Source organism: Gekko japonicus, unplaced genomic scaffold (assembly GCF_001447785.1).
Source record: "Gekko japonicus isolate JY-2015 unplaced genomic scaffold, Gekko_japonicus_V1.1 scaffold326, whole genome shotgun sequence".
Classification (NCBI taxonomy): Eukaryota; Metazoa; Chordata; class Lepidosauria; order Squamata; family Gekkonidae; genus Gekko; species Gekko japonicus.
Genome location: NW_015165245.1, coordinates 573,609 through 596,223, shown reverse-complemented (window position 1 = coordinate 596,223; position 22,615 = coordinate 573,609). Strand labels below are relative to the sequence as shown.

The 22,615-nt window shown below is 42.4% G+C and overlaps 1 protein-coding gene across 1 annotated transcript in view; it reads right to left on the bottom strand.

The window, feature by feature from the left end:
• The window catches only part of LOC107109440, a 68,962-nt gene that overhangs the window by 1,593 nt on the left and 44,754 nt on the right, over positions 1 to 22,615 (bottom strand). Inside the window, exons 14-19 of the mRNA XM_015410061.1 lie at positions 19,316 to 19,355; positions 18,769 to 18,820; positions 14,961 to 15,072; positions 8,276 to 8,359; positions 7,747 to 7,870; positions 748 to 838 (exon numbers count right to left, since the gene is read on the bottom strand). Coding sequence (XP_015265547.1) covers positions 748 to 838; positions 7,747 to 7,870; positions 8,276 to 8,359; positions 14,961 to 15,072; positions 18,769 to 18,820; positions 19,316 to 19,355 — 503 coding nt within the window. The remainder of the gene's footprint in view (positions 1 to 747; positions 839 to 7,746; positions 7,871 to 8,275; positions 8,360 to 14,960; positions 15,073 to 18,768; positions 18,821 to 19,315; positions 19,356 to 22,615) is intronic.

Sequence of the window (22,615 nt, the reverse complement as noted above, 5' to 3'; positions counted from 1 at the left end):
AAAACTAGAAATTCAAACCAAAAGAATGCAAGTACTATCTGTGGTCACTTGTTTCTACACTTTCCATAAAGCTAGATATTGCTATGGGTATCTGCTTTCTCTTTGTCATCACTCTGAAGATCCAACCTAATTTTTCTGTCTGTTGAACAGCTGGCTGCTACATAGACTCTCAGGGATACCATATGAACCATAGTAAGCTAGGAAATATAGTATGTTTATATGAGCTTTACTTGATTATTTGTTGTTGCTATACCAGTGGGCCACTGTGCTTACAAAAACATCTTAATTAATAAACCTATGCAGTAGTGGGCATGGTTCGTGTTGATAACACTGGAATTCTGAAAAGAACATGCTGCTGTATGAGCTACCTGGAGGCATGAAGTGCAGTGTAATATCTGGAGATGAAATTAATGCTGTGGCACTGGTGCCACAAGACTCTTTACCAATGCTCCCTCTAAGCTGTGGAGTCTTGTAAGCAAACATTCTACTTTGTGCGGTCCTGGTATTAAAGTTGTAAGCCAGCAATTTGGCTGCTGCATAAATTAGTTTGCTCTGGAGCCATCCTTCCTGAGCTAAGACAAAAACGTGTGAGTGAAGGCTAAAAAACTGTGAGCTAGCTCACACTAACTCAGCTTAGAAGGTCTTTACCACTATGGAATTAATATTTTAGCTGATATAAGTGGTGAAATCAACTATGGCTGGTTAAAAAGAACGATGCAATAGGAAAAAAGCAAACGAACAACCTACCTGTGGGTCACTTCTCAGAGATGCTATGCCCCCACCACCAAGTGAATTTTTCAGAACAAAGTTTAATCCATATATTCCAGGCAACTCATACCTGTAAAGATAAAATTTAGATGTTTCTTTCACTGATGTAAAATTCCATTTTACCTGTAGTACAATTTTGAAATCAATGTAAAATTGAATTGTGAATGTTAAATTATACTTGGATTGATCCAGGAAAATAAAACAAGATTTTAAAGAACAAATCATATCAATAGTAAAGGAAACAGTATACATTTAACTGAGATTCCCTTAATGAGTATATTTTTATAATGAAAGTTTGTGTCCTTTAATTATGTAATAATAACCACACATCCGTAAAATCAGCAGAGTACAGAGACTGCAGAAGCCAAAGTAATTTCCAATGAAAACTAACTTAACATTATGTTGTTGAAGGCTTTCACAGCCAGAGTTCATTAGTTGTTGTAGATTTTCCGGGCTGTATGGCCGTGATCTTGGCATTGTAGGACCTGACTTTTCGGCAGCAGCTGTGCCTGGCATCCTCAAAAACACACAAAAAATGGGGCACTCTCTGTGTCAAGGTGAGAAGAAAAATGGTAGGCATGTAATTTATCTCTACTCAGGAAGGTGGGATAGGGCTGAGTTATTATCTTGTAGGAGTTCCCCAGGCACACACAAAAAACTATACAAGACAGAAGCACAGCCACCACGACTATATGGACTCCCTAAAATTAATCAGGACTCAGTCCCACTCTGACCCATCATGAGTGTCATTGGTTCCCCTACATATGAATTAGCTAAATACCTGGCCAATCTTCTACAGAACCACATTGGAAAAACCACAACATACATCAAAGATTCAATACATTTCATCAACAAAATCAGTCCTCTGAAACTCAACCCACAGGACATACTCATCAGTTTTGATGTGGTATCTCTTTTTACAAAGGTTCCGGTAAAAGACACACTCACACTTGTTAATCAGATTTTTCTAGAAGACATAACCGCCTTATTCCACCATTGTTTGACAACCAGTTACTTCCAATGAGATAACAAATTCTATGAGCAGATGGATGGGGTTGCCATGGTAAGCCCTCTCAGTCCGGTTATCGCAAACTTCTATATGGAATATTTTGAAAAAAAATAGCTTTAGAATCTGCACCCCACAAACCTACAGTCTGGTTCCAGTATGTAGATGATACCTTTATCATTTGGAGCCATGCAGAAGTAGAATTGATGGTGTTTTTAGACCACCTCAACAACATCCACCTGAACATACAATTCACCATGGAAAAAGAAATTGAGGTTAAACTCCCATTTCTAGATATCGTGGTCATCTGCAAAGCTAACCTTCAAATAGGTCACAAGGTCTACAGAAAACCAACTCACACGGATCATTATTTACACAAAAACTCCAATCACCACCCTCGACAAAAATAAGGCATAATTAAAACATTACTAAACCGCACAAGACGGATATGTGAGCCATACTTTCTCAATGATGAACTAAATCGTCTAAACAGTGGAACTAAACTTCAAGCAAATGGCTACTCCAAGAATGAAATTAGAAGAGCAATTAAACCAAAGATAAAACAAACAACTGAGGAAAAACAGTCTCCCACAGGAAGTGTTTTTGCCATATATCAATGGAATCAATGATCAGATTGGAAAACTTATGAAAAAACACAACCTACAAATAGTATTCAGACCCACCAGAAAAATACAACAGATGCTACGATCAGCAAAAGACAGAAGAGACCCCCTCATCTCTGCAGGAGTATACCACATACCCTGCAGTTGTGGACAGGTTTACATCGAGGCCACACAGCATAGCATTCAGACAAGAATAAAAGAACATGAAAGACACTGCCTACTGGGCCAACCTGAAAAATCAGAAGTGGCTGAACATAGCCTAACTCAGGACACAGTATCTTATTTCAAGACACTGAAAGGCTGGACAACACATCCAATTACCATGTCAGATTACACAGGGAAGCCATTGAAATTCATAAACATAAACACAATTTCAACATGGGAGTAGAGAGTTTAAAATAAATAGGGCATGGTTTCCTGTCCTGAAAAACACAAAATACTCTACATCTTAAAATAGCACAACAGATACGATTAGAATTTCAACAGCCAATCCATATGCAAAAGAACCTCCTCAAAAAAGCTCACTATTAGCATGTCATAGCCTGGGGAACTCCCACAAGATAATAACTCAGCCCTACCCCACCTTCCTGAGTAGAGATAAATTACCTTCCTACCATTTTTCTTCTCACATTGACACAGAGAGTACTCCATTTTTCTGTGTTATACCTCTGAGGATGCCAGTCACAGCTGCTGGAGAAACATCAGGTCCTACAATGCCAAAACCACGACTGCAAAGGGTTTCCTTCCTTTGTCTGAACAGAGCTTGGTTGCCTACTGTGGCGAAATGGGCTCTAGTTTACCACTCAGCTGTTTGCCTCCCACCCTTGTCCCGTGCGCATATCTCACTCCTTAAATTTGCTGCCACGACTCACTGAATCATCACTGCCTTTTTAGAGGGACAGTGAGATACCTCTGGCCAAATCTCCGTATTTGGAGATGGAATCTTCAATCTTTGGGGGATCCATGAAAAGTTGGGCAAGTCAAGGGTCTGGCCTTTCCTTGCTTCCTTGGGCTACCCCCTCCCTTTGTTATTGTGCAGAGCGGGGGAGACTATGTGGTCAGAGCACAACACAGATTATTAGCCCAAATAAAAGATTTTATCTAAGTATTTACACAGTTATGGAGCACACACACACACACACACAAAATAAATAAGGCACAGCTGTAGGAGTAAGCACACACTATAAACCAACAAGGTATAAATATTCTGGGGTTAAACACCATCCTCTTTTCCTACACACCAGCCTCTGGCTCTCTGCTCTAGCCTCTCTCTCTGGCCCAAGAGCTGGGTTCCCTCACGTCTCGGGCTTGTGGCCTGGACAGCCTGGTCAGCACAGGCAGCAGGAGCCTTTCCTAATCTCCTGTAGGATGAAGACGGCCTCCTCCCTGGATGGGCTGCAGTCTATATTAATGCAGCCCCGCGCGTTGGGACAGTCCCTGTTTTCCCGCCCTTTTCTGCCTTGGGGCAGCTGGGAACTGTAGTCCAGCAAATGAGGAAGCCCCATTCAACTCAGTGAGTGAGACCTCGCTGGAACTACACCTCAATTAAACCTTATGGCGGAACATTTTAAACAAACAACCACAGACAGCAGCCCAGCAGCCATCTTACAAACACAGGTAACTGCAATTTCGTTACACCTACCAACAGCCACTGAAGGAAAAGTTAAGTCCCACACAGGAGGCAAGCAAGAGAAGCGTCTTCGTCAAAGAGACAAAGCCATTTGCCAGGAATTCTGACAGGGCAGAGTGGAAGGGGGAGTGGGTGGGAAAGAGCAGCACACCCGACCAATGGCATGCCAGTAGTCTTGACTGGCAGCCGACGGGCCAATGGTTGGGGGAGCGCATGCAATCTCGCCACCCTATAGGCCAGAAGCCACCACCATTCGGCAATTATATATAAGAGAAATTCACTATCATTTGTGTACTTTATTTCCAAAAGTATGTTAATTAAGCCAGTTCAACAATTCAGTTGGGAGTTTATTATTATCTTAATGAAAACTTATTTTAGCTAACTACACAACGATGGATACTAACAGTACAATCCTAAGCAGTTTCAGTTGGGTAGCCGTGTTGGTCTGAAGCAGCAGAACAAAATTTGAGACCAGTGACACCCTTTGCCCAACAAAGTTTTATTCAAGGTATAAGTTTTTGTGTGCGTGCACACTTCTTCAGACTTTTTGCCAATATATTTGAAGAAGTGTGCGTGCACATGAAAGCTTATACCTTGAATAAAACTTTGTTGGTCTTAAAGATGCTTCTAGACTGGAACTTAATCGTAAACAGTGTTAAACTGTTCTAAACCCACTGTCTTCAACTCCAGTTAGGATTGCACTTAATCTGACTCAGTACTTTTGTGTACTGGAGCAAACAACAAACACCCAGTTCCGTTTGGCTGAAGACCTCTTTATTAACAATAACTGAAGGGCAGGTAACTTGGCTATTGGAATAAGAAATAAAAATACTTAACTAAGATGTTTCTAGAGCCCTAGACTCAGGTTGTCCTGGCCTGGTTCTGCAGGGTCTAAGTAGACCATGTACTCCTGCAGGCTGCTAGCAGGAAGACTGAAGAGAGAAGCACTGAGTCCCTCCTACTCTTCTGCTATACTTTGAGGCCTACTGGGATAGCCTCTTAAAGAGGCAGTACACCACAAATACCACTGAACTATGGCAAGGTAGGAGTAAAAGATAAACACAGTAGGAGTAAAAAAACAACTATTTATTCTCAGTCTTCCCATCATTGGTCACAATTTTTGCTAAACAGAAAGCTGCATATTGTTCTTACAGTGAAGGCAAAATAATTAATAATCTGACCAAAATTAAAAACCTTTGACCCGCTGATTTCAGAGAAAGAGTTAAACACATACTTAAATGAAGTTTGAGTCCAGTGGCACCAAGGTACAAGCTTTCCTGTTGATTGCCTTGATCTTAAGGAGAGTTTGTCATAGTCCAGTAAGAAGCCCCCAGATCTTAAACATGTGAGTGTAATCCCTTCTAATTCCCAAAGGCCACACACAAAAGTGTCCTTTCTTCTCTCTCGTTGTTTTTCACACAGTTCATATTATTCCGGTATACATCATTACAACACTCCAATCCAAATTCCCAGGATATAGTTAATTAAAGAAATGGGTTTATTCACAAGCTTTAATCTTTGGGCATTCATTTAAAAACTGTAGCTGCAAATATCTCAAAGTCGGAAAGGCCAGATAATCAGTTTCATCCAAGAGTGCCTGGAGCTGGATGGGTCCCAATCATCCTTGTTCCTTCTTCAAAAAGGGAAGGTTAGCAACAAGTCAGTAATTTGCACATTTTGGATCCAGAGATGGTTTCTTTAATGATATGGCCTCAAAGAAAAAATTAAAAGTTTCTGGATCTATTTATATACCCTCCCCCCCCCAGCCTACTCTGATAGTTATAAGAGGCATGGGTGAAGTGGGCGGGTTGCTGGCCAGCCTCTCCAAGCACCTTCTCAACATCCTCAGATTGCAGTCAGCGAAACTGATCTGAACAAATGCTACGATCCACTGGACTGCTTATTTCAGATACTGTATAATTGTTATGTCAAGACTGATCAGATACAAGCGACTACATCTGCAAAGTGCTCTACAAACATGCTTCAATGGTCTATAGAGGATTCTATTACAATGTTTCCTGGGCTACTGCCCAGTGAAATGTTGACCATTCTTAACAGTTCCACTGGATGGCTCTGTGCAAATCCAACAGCTGCAGAGTGCTGTCTCTTTTGTTGCTGCCATCACCACCACCAACTAGGCTGTAAAACGAGTTGTACCAAACATTTAGCTAGATTCACTCAGAGACTTTCTCCTCTGTCACTCTAGTTATCATCCCTGTCATTTCGTAGCCTTTAGCTCCCCAGAAAAGCACATAGCCACACAAGTTCTATTGGTTGTGACATGAAGTGTTCATGCAATTGTGTCAACAGCCTGAGGACCCTCCAACTTTTAAAGATCAACAGGGTATCAGTAGAAATGTACAGCATATTATATGGAATCCCCCAATGGCTATTTGAATGTCACTGGGATCCAGTAACTGGTGAAGGACTGGATTCCCCACAAGTCTAAATCTCACTGAATCATTTGTCCATAAAAAAGCAAAACCAGAAATTTACTCCATACCTCCAGATCACCAACCCTCTGCTCCAAGTACTAGGTTGAGTGTGTGTCCAGCCATACTTATTGGGATAAAAACCATCTTTTACAGGCTCATGGTTGCCATAAAATCCTGAATTACTTCTGAAAAAGTCACCTCTATATGAGCACTGAAGTTACCCAGAACTAAAAGCAGAGGCAATAACTTTGAGCTCAAGTAGAGATACTAGTGGGCAGCAGGGTGGCTAGTATATCAACAGATTCCCTATAATTTGTTCTCATAGTGGTGTGGCCCTGTCTACTGATACTTACATCTGTGGATTAGGGTCATTTGCACAGAAGATTTTTCCCCCCAACAAACCTGGAGGACTCCCACAGACTTGCCTAAAAATCTGAAAACTTTAAAAAATGAATGGGGAGTTTAATCCCCCCAAATGAAGGAGTGTTATCTATGCAACAGCAAGCAGCATAGCTCTGCTGCCTGAAGGAATGCCTCACCTCTGCAAGCCCACTGACATTCTGGCCCCTCCCCATACTTTGCACAAAGAAAAGAAAAAGCTCTGAATTTGCTGCTATCCTCCTTCCCCACCATCTCCTGGCTTTTTAATACTTAATGGCCCTGGTCACACGGGAGGTTTTGGCCCGGAAGAGGGACGGATTGGGGGCGCAGCAAACGGGCGTGAGCACACCGCAACATCTGGGAATCGGCGTGCCCCCGTCCCCGATCCGTCCCTTCAGGCCGGTAATGCGGGCGAAAAAAGAACCTGGTAAAGAGCAGGACTTACCTGCAACGCCACAGCAAGCGTGGCCGTCGGATCGCCGGAGTGCCCGTCTTCAGGAGCAATCCAGGCTCCCAGCCAAACTGCGCATGCGCACACATGCGCAGTTCGGCTGCCTCACTCTCCCTTCAGTAGCTTCCCCCCGGCATCTGATCATGCCGGGGAGCAACTGCGCGGCGGCTCAGGGGATCTATGTGATCCTGCTGCCGTGTGTCTCTTTTGGTGCAGCTCTAAAAAGCCGCACTTCGGCCGTGCTTTCTCCCCCCCCCCCCCCCCGTGGCAGGGGCCAATGTCACACAAGCTCAGTTCACATGTTAATGGTTCTCTTTTGTCTGCATGATTTCATGGCAAACCACATGTTGCAGTTACATATTAAAGTGACAAACTATTGGTTGTACTTACCCATCAGATTAGAGTTGGAATCTGTGATCAAAGCGAGTTTTTTCAAACACTATTGCACATACCTTATAACCAAGTTCTCTTCAGGCTCCTCTCTTTCTAAAAGATGTTGGAAATAGCCTTCTACAGCCTGAGCAGTTAATGTTTTCTTCAAGTACGGGTAATAGAGAGGATGTCGGGCTATGACACCTGTTGTTACATACAAGAAAACCCATTATTTTATTTGAAAAAAAATCATTCAGATTTATTTTAAATTAATAGGAGCTCAGGGACAGAATACTTTGCACTCTCAAAGTGAGCTCTATTCCACCAATGTTTATGCTCCACCAATGTTTATGCTAGAATAAATTTTTGTTTATCTTTAAGGTGCCTTAAGGCTCCCCTTTTATGACAAAAGAATTCCTATTGTATGGGATATCCCAGATTAGGAAAAAAAAAAAAAAAGCCCCCATTTTATATGGTTTTGAAGGCAGTTATAATAACCAAAGAATAAGCATATTTCCAGTGTAATTGACAATTATGACTCAGGAAGTGTATTAAACCATGCACATGCATACTCAGGTATATTTTTTAAAAATCAGAATTAAATAATACCTATATTTGCGGAATTCCCTTTGTCTCCACTCCTGGTGTAGGCAAGATCTTCCAGGCGATATGCATGGGGACCACTTGGTAGATCTACATATAATGGATTGAAACAAATCACTGCTTTCTCACTTATGATAGAAACATTACTTCTTTTGGCTTATATTCTAGTATATTTCTGGTTTTAGTCTTAAAGTTCTTCTCCATGTAAACATTTAACCTTTCAGCAAATAAACCTTTCCTATCAGAGCCACTCTGAAGTCTCACAGAAGTGGAGAGAAGAAATGTAAATTACTTGCATTTCAAGTCCTCACTGTGCCACATCTGATGTAAAGAGGGAACATGGACATTCCATGCACATTTGCAGAGATTCGCAAAAAACTGGAGCAGCTGTCCCATTCCCCCCACCTTTGCTCTCTCTCTCCTCCATACCTGTTGCTTCTTCTCTTTCTGCCCCCTCACCCCATCACTCTCTTTTTCTGCCTCCCCACCTCATCACTCTTTCTCTGCCTCCCATCGCATCACTCTTTCTTTCTGCTCCCCCCTACCTGATCAACTCTCTCTTTCTACTCCACATCACTCTCCTGACCTCCTGCCTGCTTCCTTCCCCCAGCATGGCAGCAGAGGTGACAGCAGTGCTCTTAGCCACCTACCTGCTTCCCCCCTCCACAGAAGCAGTGGCAGTGCTGGTTCTCCAGAAATCACAACAATCTTCCAACTACAGAGATCAGTTTCCCTTGGAGTTGCCAGCTCCAGGTTGGGAAATTCTTGGAGATTTGAGGGTGAGGTTTGGGGAGGGAAGCTCCAGCAGCAGGGTATAATACCATAGAGACTGCCTTCCAAATCAGGCATTTTCTCCAGGAGAATTGATCTCTGTCATCTGGAGAGCAGTTGTAATTCCAGGTGATCTCCAGCTCTCACCTGGAGGTTGGCAACACTAATTCCCCTACAGGAAATGGCTGTTTTGAAGGGTGGAGTGTATAGCATTATACCTGTCTGAAGTCCCTCCCCATCTCAAACCCTCCCCTCCCCATGCTCCACCCCTCGAATCTCCAGGAATTTCCCAACCTGGAGTTGGCAACACTATCTCCTTCCCACCCAACAGCCAACCTACCTTTATCTGCCCTTCTGACTTCAGCCTTCTATCTCGTCTCACACACACACACACACACACACCCGGCAGGAAGTCTATGGTCAGTCTCCACAGTGGGAACCAAAGCAGCTTACATTATTTTTTCATCCTTTTAATCTGCACAACATACCTGTGAAGTAGGTGAAGCTGAAAGTATGTGACTGGCCCAAAATTACCCAGTCAGCTTCTGCAGCAAGATGGAGATGTGAACCTGGGTCTCCCAGCCCCTAGTCTGATGCTCTAATCATTGAACCACACTGGCTGTCATACTGTGGCTGCTATTGAAGAGTGGCAAGCTGCCAGGTCTGGCTGAGTCATGCAAGTCAGGTGGTATCGAGTTACTCAGAGGCTGTTGCCAGGCTTAGGGTTGCAACGTCCAGCTGGGACCTGGAGATATCCCAGAATTACAACTGAACTCCAGATGACAGAGATCTGTCTCCCTGGAGAAAATGGCTGCTCTGGAGGGTGGACTCTATGGCATTATATCTGGCTGAGACCTCTACTATCCCCTCCTCAAATCCTGCCCTCCTCAGACTCCAAACAAAACCTCTAGTTATTTCCCAGCCCTGAAGATGGCAACCCTAGCCAGGCCTGACCCCAATGAATCCTCCCTCAAAGGCCAAAACAGGTCTGGAAAGGGCCCTGCACCTCCCCCCTGCTTTTTACTGACAGTATCCAGCCTGAAATAGTGTGGCTGCCAAGCAACAGCCACTGAGGGAATCTGTTGCTTAAAGCTACAGGTGCTCCTTTTATCATTTGCAGGTTTTTAAACCCCCCCCCCATGTATTTTTTTTAATTTCACATTTTCTTGCACACCGGGGCCCTTTTCAGGTTTGCAGAAAGATATGTCTTGCCCCTTCACAGCTCCAGTCACCATATTTAAGTATCCAAAGATCTGGCTGATTTCAGTGTTAGAATAGAAGATAGTACACTGCTTATTGGATGTCTCTTCCTGTTGACTGTATTGACTTGCATTGTGTCATGCACATTGAGTCTCAGTGAGAAAGATGGGATATAAATATAGTAAATAAATAAACCACAAATATTGTGAAATATTTGAAGCAGCTCTTAAGAGAATAATTTCCTGATGTCTATTATTGATTTATTTACTTCATTTATTTCCTGCCTTTCTCCACAGTGGGGACCCAAATATTATTCTCTTCATCTCATCCTCACAACAATGCTGTGAGGTAGGTTAGGCTGAGAGAGAGGTCCAAGGTCACCCAGCAAGCTTCCAGGGTGGAGTAGGGACTGGAACTTGGGTCTCCCAGCTCCTAGTCCATCATATTAACCACCTCGTCACTGGCTGTCCAATGTGCATGAAAGGTATAATATGGTTTTTAAACAGAAAACTGGAGTCATAGTAAATTATCTTTTACCTTCTTTCCCATGCACATGTAGAGAGACCAGTTAGTGAGAAATTTTGTAACTCCAAATTTTCTGTCTAAGGCTTCCTAATTCTGAAACATCTCTCAAGGAGCTCAAAAATTTAACTGAACTATTGTTTTAAAATTATTGTATTCAACTTTCCCAAAGTAACGTTGTTTTAAAAAGGCAAAATAGGAAGTGCTATGAAACAGTCGTTGCTTCTAGTAATGTTAGGGTTTTGTTCTTCTTGAATATGCTTTTCCCTGTTGCAAGGGCTGGAGCCGGAGTGCATGCTTTGCAGGTTGCGAGGGTCCAAAGGCAAGAAACCAAGTCAAGAGTCAGGAGCTGAGAAAGTCACACCAAGGGGTCATTCAAGAGATGTGGTCAGGCAGTCCAGAGGTTACTCACAAGCAAGGGGTCGCAGAGCCAAGAGCCAAGGTCAAGAAATGGTCCGGAGTCACACGAGCAAAGCAGAATTTGATGCAGTGGTTGCAGAGTCAGAGGTAGAATGACTTGTTGCTTCCACACTCAGTTTGTCACCCACTCCCTCATTTATGCCAGGTGCACAGCTGTGCTGCATTGGGCTAATGCTCAAGCTATCGTCCTGGCATGTTAGCAGCAGGTGTCTGCGGTGCACACTCTGTCTCCACTTGAGGAGCTCTTGCCATGCTCTCCTTCACCTGCACTCCAACAGCTCCAGGGATGATGGGGGTGAGGTGGCTTGTGGAACTTGGTCTGAACCTGGATCAGTGACCTGAGCTGTTGTGGTGTTGTTCCCTGATGACAGCCCCTCAGATGCTTGTGTGACCGTAGCATCCAAAGCCCTCCTGTCAGTAGCTGGCTGTGTGCTCTCACCTGTAATGAGTTCCAGCTGCTCAGCCTCCTTGGAAATCAGCTGGTTCAGGCTGATCCACATTCCCAGACTCCATATATATGCATGCTTCATGAATTCTATTCCCTACTTCCATAAGTTTTATAGAAAAACTGCATATTTGAGACATGAATGAACCCTTCATACAGTATGTGCAAAGTAACTGTACTAGAATCACATCTGAACTGAATTCTGGAAGTCCAGAATCTTAAAATACTGCCACACAACTGAGCTACACAATAAATTGAATGTAGTTGAGGCTGTACTATAGACCAGATATTCAGGATAGAACCCCAGGTAGTATAACACTGTCTACTCAAACTTATCACAAAAAAAATGAAACTCTAAGATACGTTTTTAAGGCAAAATAACGAATTACAATTCCCAATACCAACAGAGAAATGCACGCAAACCCATTTTCTAAACTCATATCCAAATAAAATAAAATTACCTAAATCATTTGGAAGCAGCTTGTTGGTTTAAGCTTTGAACTGAGTAAACTGATGCAGTTTTCATAGCATTTTTCCCCAAATGGATGAGCAGCCACACATTTCATATTATTCTGAGCAACTCCATAATCTTTGACACCAAACATTCTCAATTCAAATTATACCCAGCTAGCATCAGAGGCAAATGTAATGCTAAATCTTTTTTCTCATGTTTCCCATCTTTTTTTTTTAAACCAACCCTTATCAGCAGTGCACATATGACATCGCCAAACCATATATAAGTCTTCTCTCTTCCACTTATGAAATGCTTATAAAACCTTCTGGGGTTAAAATTGCAATGCAACACTACTACTCTGCACTGCGTAATATTATGGTTACTATAATAAAATGCGTAGAATTACATTTTCATTCTGCAGTTTAACAGTGAAGCACATGCCTTTGGCTAATAACCAAATTTCTCTTCATTTCTAACATTTACCAGTAAATGTTAAAAATTACCACAGAAATTTTAGGAATCTCCAAAACAGCCTCCAGCCACAATAATTTCTGACACTGCTAAAGACAAAAAAAAATCACAGAATAACACTTTGAGCATACAAATTTTGTTTTTAGCAGCTCAATACTGAACTTCGGCCCCTGCCACACGGCAGGGAAACCACGAGGCAAAGCGCGGCTAAATAGAGCCGCTCCAACGTTGAGACGCTGCGGCGGGATCCCACGGATCCCCTGGCCGCAGCGCCTTTTCTCCCCGGCAAGAGCAGACGCCGGGGAGGACGAGCCCGATGGGAGGGGGAGGCTGCCGAACTGCGCATGCCCAAGCATGCCCGATCCCACGGCCGGCTTGGGGCGCTCCAGACGGTTGCAACCACCTAGATAGGTGGTTTGTTTTTGCAGCGGGGTATCGCCATTTGGGCCGGATCAGGGACGGAGACGGCACGCTCCCCAGATGTTGAGGTGGGATCGTGGCCGTTTGCTCCGCCCCCCGTTCCGTCCCGCTCCCGGCCCAAATGGGCTCATATGAACAGGGCCTCTATAAGGCAAAAATTCTGGCAAGCTATCTATCTCACTACAAATAAGGATAATTGTACTAATCATTACCATGTAGCTACACAGTGTTAGGTAATTCTTTTGTAACAAATGGCTGACAACCTTTGTAAGGAGAACTTCAAGAACTGCAAATGAATAAATATTTATATATGTATGTGTGTGTGTGTGTGTGTGTGTGTGTGTGTGTGTGTGTGTGTGAAACATAAAAAGAGCACCTTTTTAGGACTGAGCAGGTGGTGCCTGAGAAACTACAGACTGCCTTGGAAGAAACATTATCTAGAGGCCTTCAATCTTATTTCCAATCTGTTGTTTTTCAACTGAAAATGCTTTAGTCACTTTGAATAACTTCCTTGACTGGGGGAGAGAAGGCGTAACCTTCTGGACCAGGTGACTGAGGTGGGTGTTCTGCGTTGAGAGGGGAGATGGAGCACTACTGCTTGGACCATGTGGCACGTGCTATGGGGGTTCAGAATCATTATATTGAGTAGTTAAAAGAAACTGCTGGGGAAAGTAATCAGGATAGTTAGACTACAAAATCATCAATATTACATTTTTTAAAAAAATCAGCAGTCCCTCTTTGTGCAGCCTCTCATGAGGCAATTTCTCCTCACTCCCTGTGTCCAGCCTCTCATGAGCCAAGAGACGAACAAGAAAAATGGTGTCTCTTTCCTCCAAATGGTGTGGCCTTTTGTTCTCAGCCTCTCATGAGGCAATTCTTCAAGGGCATCCCCAAGCTTTATCGTCCAATAACACCACCTTCCCTCCAGAGGATTTCCAATTGGTCTTAACCCAATTAATGTGGAAATGCTTTGAACATTTTGACTTCCTCTAACTGAAGACTGTTTACCTTTAAAGTAGCTTCCCGCACTGCAGTTTACCCACAGAGAAGGCCAGTGACCTATGTGTCCTATATGCAGACTCTCATAGCCAGAGAGCCACAGGAACAGGGCGGTTCTGTGCACGGCCACCTTCTTTCTGTTTACAATGGTTGTGGGTTTTCACCTTACCCAAGACCTGCTTCCTTCCTATTTTCTTCCCTAGTCCAGTCATGGAAGCAGAAGGGTGTTCCATTGTTTGTTCATTGCAGAGCACTCTTTGTGCCTCAACAGAACTGTACCACACCTCAGCCTATTTTTATGCTACTCAGGCCCTCAAATTAGATAACAACTGTCTCCCCAAGGGTTCAGCCTGATCTGCTATCAAGATCTGCTACAAACTGGTCCCATAAACTTGTTCCTGGGACACTTAGACTTTATTCTACCGTCAATTTTTATCAATTTAGGTGAAGAATTGGTTTCCAAGAATTAGTGTTTGGAGTCAGTGATGGTATTGATAAGGGTCATTAATTGAAGCTCAGTACAGATAAGACTGTGGTACTACTGAAAGACAACAGAGATAACAAGAAGAAATCACCCTAATCCTGTCTTGAGTGGGATTGCACTCCTCCAGAAATATCAGGTTTGCAGATTAAGCACATTAATAGACCCATCATGTCATGCATCTGATAAAGTGTCTATGCATGAAAAAGCTTATACCCAGGATTACACTTTGTTGGTCTTAAAGGTGCCACTGGACTCAAAATTTGTTCCATCCTTTCAGAAAGGCATTCAGGTCTTATTTGTGGTATTTAGTGCTTTTAACTAACTTTGGAAAACTTCTGAAAAGGTGAAATTTAGCTGCAGTTATCCATGTTCCAATCACATCTAGATTAGATCACTGCAACATGCTTTATGGTAGAGTTGCCTTTGAAAACTGTTTCAAAATGCCAATTGGTGCAGAACATTTTTAGATGTAGAACAAAATCAGGGGTATTAATAACAATTTTACCTTTTAAGTCACCTTGAGTCTGGAGCACTTCAGGTGAAATTGGTGCATCTGAAGTGAATGAAAGATCCTCCTCAAATGTTTCAACATGCTCTCCATTCATAAATATGTTAATCTGGAAAAAAAGGCCCTGTTTAAACTATAAAAATGCAAAACTAATTCCACACATATAAAATCAAGAATCATGTTAATAGGCTGTTGGGTTTAAAACTAGTAAACCTGTCTTCACTCAGTGCTCACATGCAACATCTTTCTTAACAGGGAATGTTTTAAACTGTGGTTCTCTGTATTCAGACTCTTGTCCCTTCTACACCATTAGCAGAATGAGGCAGATTTTACTCCATGATTTGATGGTGCCACCTAGGCTGTACTAGGTCTGTCTGAGCTAATACCAAAGGCCAACAATTAAGAATGTAAGAAGACCCCTGCTGGATCAGACCAATGATCCATCTAGTCCAGCATCCTGTCTCACACAGTAGCCAACCAGTTCCTCTGGAGAGCCAACAACAGGACACAGAAGCCAAGGCCTTCCCCTGATATTGCTGCCTGGCTCTAGGATTCAAAGGATTAGTGCCTCTGAATGTGGAGGTTCCTCTCAGTCACCATGGCTAGTAGCCTCCACAAATCTATCGAATCCCCTTTTAAAGCTGTTTATTCTTGTGGCCATCACTACATCCTCTGGCAGCAAATTCCACAGTTTAATCACTCTCTGTATAAAGCAGTATTTCCTTTTGTCCATCCTGAGCCTACTGCCCATCAGTTTCATTGGATGCCCTTGAGTATTTTGGGAGAGGGAGAAATTTTTTTGCTTTGTCAACTCTCTCAACCCCATGCATAATTTTATAAACCTCTGTCATGTCCCCCCTTAGTCATCTCTTCTCCAAACTGAAAAGTCCCAGACTTTTCAGACTTTTCTCATAGGGAAGGTGCTGCAGTTCAGAAGGCCTTATAAAGCCCTAGCTCACAGATGGTTCCTCATTTCAGTCAACTTGTCTCTTAATTAAGGATATTGTCCGGATGAAGGTCATGCATCATTTCCTGGGCTGCTACTCTGGAACTCAGTCCCATCCTTTTTTTGAACCATGCAACTGTTTCTGGCCCAAATGGATTGATAACCAATTCATTATCCCAGAACCCAGTTACCTGTATTTAGATCCTTTCTTTGGGCTGACACTTACAGAATTTGCACTGAAATCTGTACAAGATCTATCATGAGAAGGCTATAATTTCTTTATTTACAGAAACTACGCAAGACCAACATTCCAGCTGCCACCCATAGGCAGGATCAGTCCTATCTGCTGGCTTATTTTTATAGCCTTTCTCTCCCTTTGCTTCTTTAATGAAATCATTGTGATATTCTCTCCTACCTTTCTAATACAAATGCAACTTTTGTGCAATATTCAAAATAAAAAGTCTAACCAGGAGAATATGATTATTTACGTCATTTATAGCCTGCCTTAGAAGACAGTGCAGACATAAAGAAAAAGAAAACCAGGTTAAGGCATGACGTACTATTCCATTATACCACTGCCCTTTCTCCTTCCTAAAAATACTCTCCTGAACAGAATGAAAACATCCCTTTTCAAAAACACCTAATATCCAACAAAACGTTTCAATTCTTCTGACTCACTTAACTGAGCTATCATTGATTTTAATAGAGGAATACATATTTAGTTTGGGACAAAAAAAGTTTGAAAATGTTATGCATTTCCTATTAAATACAGAAGCAGATATTTATTTGCCTTTACAAAGCAAAAAGATTTCTAATTTGTCAAACTATGAAACTGCAAATATCCTGTGTTGAACTGCATAAAGGAAGGTAAACTCCAACTGATCCTCATTCTTCATTAAAACAGTATGAAGATTTACTGCAAGCCAAATAATAGAATCTTTGTATCAATATCTCCTTATACAATAGGTTTACTGCAGGTCAGATTATGAAAGAGTACTTCAACAATACACGTAATAGAACTATTGAAAGCCGATTCAAAATAAGCCACAGAAATGTGCAGTTGGTACAGTGGCAGAATTCATGAGGGCTCACATTTGTGTATACCCTCATGTTAAAATCTCCCTGCTTATGAAAAACTGACACTTTTAACTCAGCCTTCTCCCTGGCGTGCTATACGCACAATGAGATTTTTATGTGGGGCTGCTTTCGAACAGGTGATATGCTTATCAGGAAGCTGGTTCCCAGTTACCTGTTTTTTAATTCAGTACACAGCTGCATGAACAGGTTGCTTACCTGTAACTAGTGTTCTCTGAGCCATCATCTGTGTAGTCAACATTGGGTGACCTTGGGCCAGTCACACACTCTTGATCAGGATGACTATTGGTATGATAATGTATTTGATGCATATCTCTCCAACATGGAACAGACTCATTGCTTCTACGTGGTAGATGCAATGCCAACCTGTTTCTTTATGTAGTAGATCATGGCCATGTTGTCTGTAGCCACTTGCACTACTTTTCCATGGAGTCTGGGTTTTTTTGTTTTTTGGGGGGGAGCATGAATAGACTTGTAGACAACTAGGAGCTCTGGATGACTGATGTGGAGCTGTCTCTTTTGAAGCAATCGTGGTCGCCTGCTGGTGTGCCTGCCATAGCGCATGTTCCATCTCTTCAGTGAAACATCTAGTCTGTGAGGGTCACGTGATGGCACTAAAGGACTCCCTGGCACAGATTATGAGGATAAATTTACCACTGAGGCTTCTGAGCACTAATAATAGAATGTACAGAAATTCCTCTTGTGAATCCCTTATGAGAATGAAAGTTGTGACTGAACCAACATCAAAGAGCCTGCCTAGGTTTGAGAGGTAGTCAATACTTCCTTAAGAGAGCGGGTGGTCACCTCAGCCTTAAAACAGGCTATATGGTGCATCCACTTCTGAAGTAGCCTATCCTGGACCCAGGAGATCTCAGTAACTATTAACCAGTCTCAAATGTTCCATTTTCGAGCAAGGTTATTGAACAGGTTGTTGGGACACAGACTAATTTATGCATTTATATCTGCTACGCACGCACCAAATGAACTGTGCACACACTTGTATACCATGAGCCAAAGAAAGCTGTTTGGAATCACCTACTGTGAGACAGAATTCACATAGGAAACGCTTGCCTGCTTTTTATGTTAATATAGCGTGCACCCATTCAGCTCAAAGGATCATGGGAAGAAGAAGCACATGGTGGCCTTTGTTAGCAGAAAACAACACAGAGAAGAAATTCCCCCATTACTGCAAAGACTGGTTGTCACATAGGACACAGATTGGATCTACGTTTGAATTGCAGGTTCCTCTTTACAATGCCTTGGCAGCCAGGTGAGGCCAAGATTGATCTCCACAACAAAGAGATGTCCTGAAGCTGAGACTTCACACATGGCCAAATGGTATTCCATGAGATAGAGTATAGAATTTCAAATATCGCCCAACCCATAGGAGTACCTACCCCTTTTCTAGGGCTGCCAAGTGGGGGCGGGGGGGGGGCGGGGAAACCCCCGCTTTGGAGGCCCGATTTGGAAATATAGGCTGCCTATGATGTTAAAGAATGAAAACTAGTTCACACGCCATTCAGATAGCAAGTACTAATCAAACACTTTCTTATAAAGTTCAGAGCAACCCCCAAAGCACCTATTGTCTGCACAGACAGTAATATTTATTGAGAAGATTTCTTATTACATTTCAGCAAGTAGGACAGATTTTGGTTCTAAACCTGCAGAGCCTGTTGTTACAAGCTGACTCAGTATTCTCTTTTGTTTCAACAGCTTTAAGATGGCAAAGAATCAGGCTTTTAAGTATTGTATAAATGCTCCTACCTTCACATTCTTTTTTGGATAAAGGAAGAAAAATGGTTTCAAAACTGGAGATCTGGAAAAGATACCAGAGGGAAAGATACAGGCTAGTTAAGAGTAATTCCCCATATGTGCCTTGTATATGATCCCTGTCTTGTATATGATCCCTGGATGCATCACAAAATTAGTTATGATCCTTAGGTGCTTAGAAGAGCAATTCTATTATTGACAATACAGGAGAATCAAAAACTACATAGCATCTCTAATATTTCTAAGCAACTTTGGTATGACCAAATGATACAACGATTCCCTAAAAATATAATAATTGATCTTTCCAACAAAAGGGAAAACCCTCCAGCATAAAACTGACGGGATCTTCCATAAAGAGATGAGAGTTTCTTATTTAGACTTACACTAAGACAATATCTAATATATTTACACATACCATTGCCCAGAAAATATAAAATTAAATAATCAAACAAGCCAAGCTATTGACTAGGAGATTCACAAAATCATCTGAGAATCAAGAAAAAGTAAACATTACTACAACCACCTTTAATTAAAAACTTACACTTTTGGACGTCCTCCAACAAGGCCAGTGACACCAGGTGCTAAAAATGAAACATTTAAAAGGTAAAATTCTAAGGATAATTCAGAGTGAGTTAGAGCTGAATACTTCTCTATGTTCAGATATTAGTGTACCTCAACCTCAGGTTTTCCTCATAAGCTAGAAAACAGAAATCACAAAAATACATTTTCCCAAATATATTTATTTTTCCCACATTCCTGAACAAACATGGTAAAAATATGAAGGAAAAACAGCATCCTCATCCTGCAAGGACTTAGGGCTCAATTACACGTGACAGCGTCCCTATGTCTGTCATGGGGATGCTGCCACCATTTTAAGACTTAGATTTTCTTATTTCAAAAACACCACAGTGCCCAATCCTGGCAAGCCTACCTGATGGCACCACAGCTGGGCAGAAACCCAGGCAGTCTTTCCCAGACAGAAGCATGGCAGAGGGGCAGTGCTTGCTGGGTGATGAGGGCTTGCTGGGGTGGAGATGAAGGCACCAATCTCCTCCTCTCTGTTCCCCTGGAAATGCAGTACAGTGGTTGAATCCCCTCACCCCAGGCAGAGTGTTTGGTTTGCACATCTTGACACAGCCAAGACCAGTTCACTGGTGGCTGGGAAGAGCAATGGTGCCTACTTCTCCTCCTCCTCATTAGCATGCTGAAGCATTTCTCCTCCTCCTCATTAGCATGCTGAAGCAGCCAGGGCTGGAGATGGGGCTATCTCCATAGCCTGGCAAGCACCGCTTCACCTCCATTGCTGCTGGGGCTCCTGTCTGCCCCCATACTGTTTTCAGGCCTCCTCGATAGGGGGATGACCACCTGGGTTTCCACCCAGCCAGGGCATTGTCAAGTGCACTGTCAGTATTGAGCTTCCATGGTGTTTTTCAAAAATGAAAATCCAGTCCTTAAAATGGCAGCAGCATCCCTGACGTAATGCTGTGAAGAGCTATATTCAAAAGCAAGAACCCAACTCAGTGACAGAAGCACAGACTGTAAGCCAGGCCCTCCTCCTGCACAGAGCTTCTTCCTCACAGGGTGCTTTCTCTGACCATTTTGTTGAAAGGGAGGAGAGACCGGGGTGATTGCCTGGCCCTGTGTGGTCAAGGAAAGGCTACCCTTCCCTGAGGCTGAAAGGTTGATAGATTCTCCAGTTGGGGCAGCTTCAAGGCAGGTTCTTCAGCTGAAGCTTCAGTAGAGAGTCTTCTGAGCCCCCAGATCTTTAGAAACAGCTCCCAGATAATCCTGCTCTCCCTCAAATGAGTCTTATTCCCAGGTCCAACCCTCAAGCACTCCCAAGAAGACAAGGAAATCGCCTATTTTCTTCCCCATGAGTAAAAAAGCAGCCTGAAGAGGGTGATTTTGAGTTAAGGATGGTAGGGGAAGGGGTAAAAGCAACAATGCAGATTTGTAGTCTTCCCAGACTACTTTGGATTTTTTTTTAGTGGAGGAAAGAACCCTTGTAAACATTTCATTTGACCCTGACAGTGCCTCTATTGCTTCCTGAACTGTGAGGATGGGGTTTACAGACTTCTTTTCCTGTTGTTCTTTACACTGGTGCAGAGCAACAGGAGGCTAAGAGACACCTTTGAGAGTGTCTTCAGTGTATATGGCAGACAGTGGCCAAGTTTCATATAGGGGGGCTCCTTTGGAATTGAGAACTTTGTTGGAGGCCAGATGAAAACGCAAGGGCTGCCAAACTGCCCATCCCACGATGATTAGAATGAGCACAAACACTCAGATTACCAGAAATTAAAAGAGATAACAAGTGACTAGACAAGGGAGCAGTTCCTGCCTGTCATGAGCCAACACCTTTATTGTAGTCAGTGAATACCCCCCACGTGACCAAAAGAGCTGATGAGAGAGAGGTGATAGGGGTAAATATAGGTTGAAGATGTCCGATTAATAGGAAACAAAGCTTTTAGATTGGGTTGTATGGAGGGGGGGAGGTAGATGAAGAGGCTGGTGATTAAAGCTGAGGGTCAGAGAGCGGGTTAAGGGGGTCAGAAGATGCATGGTATATGGAATTCGAAGGCTTGTCCTGAAAGAATAGTCTTTTGCTCCTCTAGATCCATGATGCTTCAGTAATTGTAGTTACTACAGACTCTTCAAGCTCTAAAACTGAAGTAATCTAAAATCAAGTGCTCTGTAGTCATTATAATAGTGTACGTCGCACACAAATAACCTTGCTAATAGAGGTCAATTATAATTGCTCTACTCATTTCCTCTCAACCCAAGGAGATAAGAAATCTTTTAGAATAATGTATTCAAACTAAATGGGGACTGGTCTACTTAATCTGTTGAACCTAGGAAACTTCTTGAAGTAGCTTCCAGCACACTTGTCATCAGTCATAATATTTACATATATTCAGGCACTTTAAAATCTCAAGCTGCATTAACCAGCTGTCATTACAGTGTCAACCTCCGGTCACTGAAATGTGAAATAAGGGTCAGCACATGTTTTTTCAACTAGGAAGATCTTTTTACAGCTACTGAACTGAGCACATACTAAGACCAAAAAAAACCCTTAATATTCCTATTGATAGCGAAAAAAATGAAATATGACCATTAGTTTATCCATAGAGATGTAAATAAGAAAACTTAGTCAACATGAGAAATATGAAAGAAGTCTCATTCCATTAATAATGGGGGGTTATATTTTGGACCACTTGAATAGGCTGATGTTTGGACATTCTAAGGAAGCAAGTTATGAAGAAGTGAGAATATGCTCACAAACCAATTATAGTAAGTAGTATGATTATAGTAAAGCATGACTGACAGTAATGAGGTTGAATCTCAATCTGTTCAGGACCTTTGGGTCAAAAGAATATTAAGATAAGAAAGTAGAGCATCCTAGGGTGAGCAAACAGTAACCTGTATCCAACCAAGCTGTTCTGAAGACTTACAAGCACTTGAGTTTTCTTCTGGGTGGGTAGCAGTGATTTCCAGCAATTCCCCTATCTCACTGCAAGCTGGTGAAACCCCAAAATTTTGCTCCTGAGGGTCAAGGACCCCTGAAACCCCAAAATTTTGCTCCTGAGGGTCAATGACCCCTCAGGAACAGCACAGGGATCAAAGTGAGAATCTGTAGCGATAGAGGAAAACCACAGGATGTCCAATTTATTTTAAAGAAAACTCAAGTGTCCTTAATTCTTAGGAATGTGGAGTTGGATACAGGCCAGTGGTTTATCATAGTTTTGTACTTCCTGGGAGAAAATTCACATATTGCTGCAATAAGAATTTATGAAGGAGCACATTATATTTCTGAAGCAAATTAAAGATGACAAACTGAAACAGG